General features: G+C 37.8%; 1 protein-coding gene across 1 annotated transcript; it reads right to left on the reverse strand.

Moving 5' to 3' along the window:
* Window positions 1-402: 402 nt before the first annotated feature.
* LOC133323793 (uncharacterized) lies at window positions 403-1,410 on the reverse strand. The gene has a single exon (XM_061532694.1). The coding sequence runs from the start codon at window positions 1,408-1,410 to the stop codon at window positions 403-405; it is 1,008 nt and encodes a 335-aa protein (XP_061388678.1).
* Window positions 1,411-3,081: the final 1,671 nt, after the last annotated feature.

Below are 3,081 nucleotides of genomic sequence, written 5' to 3' on the forward strand. Positions count from 1 at the left end.
TCTACTAATACATATACATATTCCAATGAGTGAAAATAGCAAGGAGAGCATAACAACTACTTCCCCGCTGGTAGGTCATCCGCGCCCTACGGTATCCGCAGAGGGAATGTGTAGGGGAGATGCCAGTAATGCCAATCAGCATCCGTGATTGATCCAGCTCAGGAAGTGGTGTCAGAACATATCAAACTTATACATTCCGGCCCCCTTGCTACGACCGACTAAGTAGCAATAAAAATGGAATATGGGTTAATTAAATCTTTAAAATGAACGTAAATTCAGATTTCAAGTGAGCTGTTCAATGTTACTAGTTTAGTATGCGATATGTTTAGTAAATAGGCGATTTATTACGACAAAACGATATTAATTTTTACTTAAATTGTCGAATTCAACATCGGTGCGATATTAGGTGCTAGTAATGGGAGGAAGCGAACCGGTGAGTAAGTACCCGAAAATAGACTTTTGGGCCAACAACGAATTAAGAACAATTTTTGGGGGTTCAGCTTCCAATATTTGGGGGTACAAATCAGCGCCAAGTAGCAAATCTATTGGGCTGCCATCAAAGGTATCAGCTAAATCTAAGGGAATTTTAGATTTCAACATCGAAATAGGTGGAGGTGAAGACAATTTCCTCTTAACACTAGGCCGAACAAGTGCTTTTGCTTTAACAATTTTAGAATTTTTAGGGGACGACAACTGTAGAGAACAAACTTCTCTTGGTGTAGGTGATTTGCAATCTTTCTTCGAGTCAACCGAAATGCCAATTGCATTTTTAAGTTTTCTACTAACAATAGATACCTTTGAAGAAGGATCAATAATGGCACGCGTAGGATGCGTTTTTCCATTATGAACTATATTAACAACTGCTGTTCCTAAGAGAACACTGGTATCTTGTGAGGGGTGAGGTATCTGGTGATTCTTACGTTTTTTGTCGGAAGACCGCGGCAACAAAGAAGATTCTCGACTTTTGACTTTAGTAAAAGTCGGAGAAGGGGTTTCCGAAGAACGCGACAACAAATTCTGTCCTCGACTTTTGACCTTGGTGAAAGCCGGAGGACTTTTGGAAGAAGCAATAACTCTATTAATTTGTGGCCGGTGAAGAAGGCTGTGGTGTCTCTGTTTGCACACAATGCAACTAAATTTGCTTTTGCAGTCTTTTACTGCATGACCACGGGATAGGCAATTTATACAACACTTATTTTTCTTCAGAATCAAAAATTTGTCCTCAAAGGAAAGTTTTAAAAACTGGGGGCAAAGTCGCAGATGATGACTCTGATTAGGACAAATGGTGCAAGATGTTGTTGACGAAACTGTAGTTCGATCAGAGGTAAGACATTTTGAATTATGTACCGACAACAATTTAGGTGGAAAGACATTTTGCTGTGACTTCTTCGAAGAGTTGGGAGAAGTCATTTTCTTTTGCGATAACAATACATTTTCGGAAGGGAGGATATTTTCTATGCACATCAAAGTTTGTATTCTCTCTGTTAGAAACGTATCTAATTTTCTCCAGGTAGACAATGACGATTTGATTTTGATACTTTGCTCCCACAGAGTCAAAGTTAATTTTGGCAAACGCTGCAAACAAACAAATACAATAATTGGATCCCACTGATCCGTGGCCACGTCATAGACGGACATTGCAGCAAGGCAACTATTTATGCCACGTTGGATAGTTTTAAGGCCAGAAATAGTTTCAATCTCGACGGAGGGGATGTCAAACAAAGATTTGAGGTGACAATGTACTATGATACGTTTGTTTTCATAAGTATCTGAGAGAGCTTTCCACGCTAAAGGGAAACTACAATTGGTGAGTGGAAATTTGGAAATGATTTCGCGAGCCTCACCGGTGGTCTTCTGCATTAGATGACAGAGACGTTCAATGTCAGATAAACAACAATTATTTATAAAAAGGGTGGTGAAGAGATCCCGGAAGGTGGGCCAAGATATGAAATCCCCAGCAAAAACTTCAATGTCGATAGGTGGGACAACAAAACTATGATTATCGACAGGTGGGCAAGTGTAGCTATTGGAGGTGGTAGAAGATTGAATTTCGGGAGCAACGAGAGAGGTGGTGGACTGCACAGAAACCGAATCGACGGATTTGCTCGAGAGCAAACCGGAAGGTGAACAATTCAACAATGTGCTTGATGGATTGGAGGTACTACAATTGGATGGAGGTGGTGAAATTAAAGAAGCTATAGCCGGTGGAAAATTATCATTAATGGGAGATTTAAGGCGATCGAGATGCCGATTTATTGTGGTTAGACACCAGGAATACGCAATAAATGCAGTATTATATTTTTCCTCTACGACATCAATATTATCTGTCTGTGCAGTCTCGGATGTCGTGAGGTATGTTTTGCACTCTTCGTACGTGCAATGAACTTTATTCCACAGCTCTCGAATCTCTGAACTACGAATTTCGAGATTGTAGACAGAATATGTGGATTCTTTAATATTTTCAAATGCTGCTACACTTTTCAAAACAATTTCAGTAGCTCTAATGAAACGAGTAAGAGGAGTTATCGACATTTTGTTCCTGAAATGTGAAAACCCGCAAAACGAAATTTCTCAATTGAAGAATAAATAACAATTAATTAAATGAAAAAATCCCAAAATTTAACAAAGATTGCTATAGCTCAACCAAAAAATGCAAATTACAACAAAACCTCCAATAATATTAACAAAAATAAACAAATAGTTTCTAAAGATGGTATATTATATAATCTCCAGTGTTAAAGTAGCACAAAGGTAGGGAAAATAAGAAGAAACTTCCCCTAGGTGACTAAACCACTTTAATGCAGGGTATATTTGAGGCGCCAAATGAATGCAAATTTTCAAAAAATTCAAGAAGGTGTACTCAACTGTTAAAAAAAATATTGAGTAAAAACAACAAAAACAAGGAAGAAATATTCGAAAAATTAATATTTTTCCATGTGCTAAATATGCTCCAAAAGAGTGCAATAGTTGCCGACTGTAGGGTACAATTGTCCCAAAATATCAAATACCCTACCAACAAACAGTAATTATTTCGAAAAGATTCAAAAAATAATTTTAATATTAATTTTTGCAAATTCACAA

The sequence above is a fragment of the Musca vetustissima genome, unplaced genomic scaffold (genome assembly GCF_032173495.1).
Source record: "Musca vetustissima isolate MV318-11 ecotype Yass unplaced genomic scaffold, APGP_CSIRO_Mvet_v1 utg64661, whole genome shotgun sequence".
Taxonomy (NCBI): Eukaryota; Metazoa; Arthropoda; class Insecta; order Diptera; family Muscidae; genus Musca; species Musca vetustissima.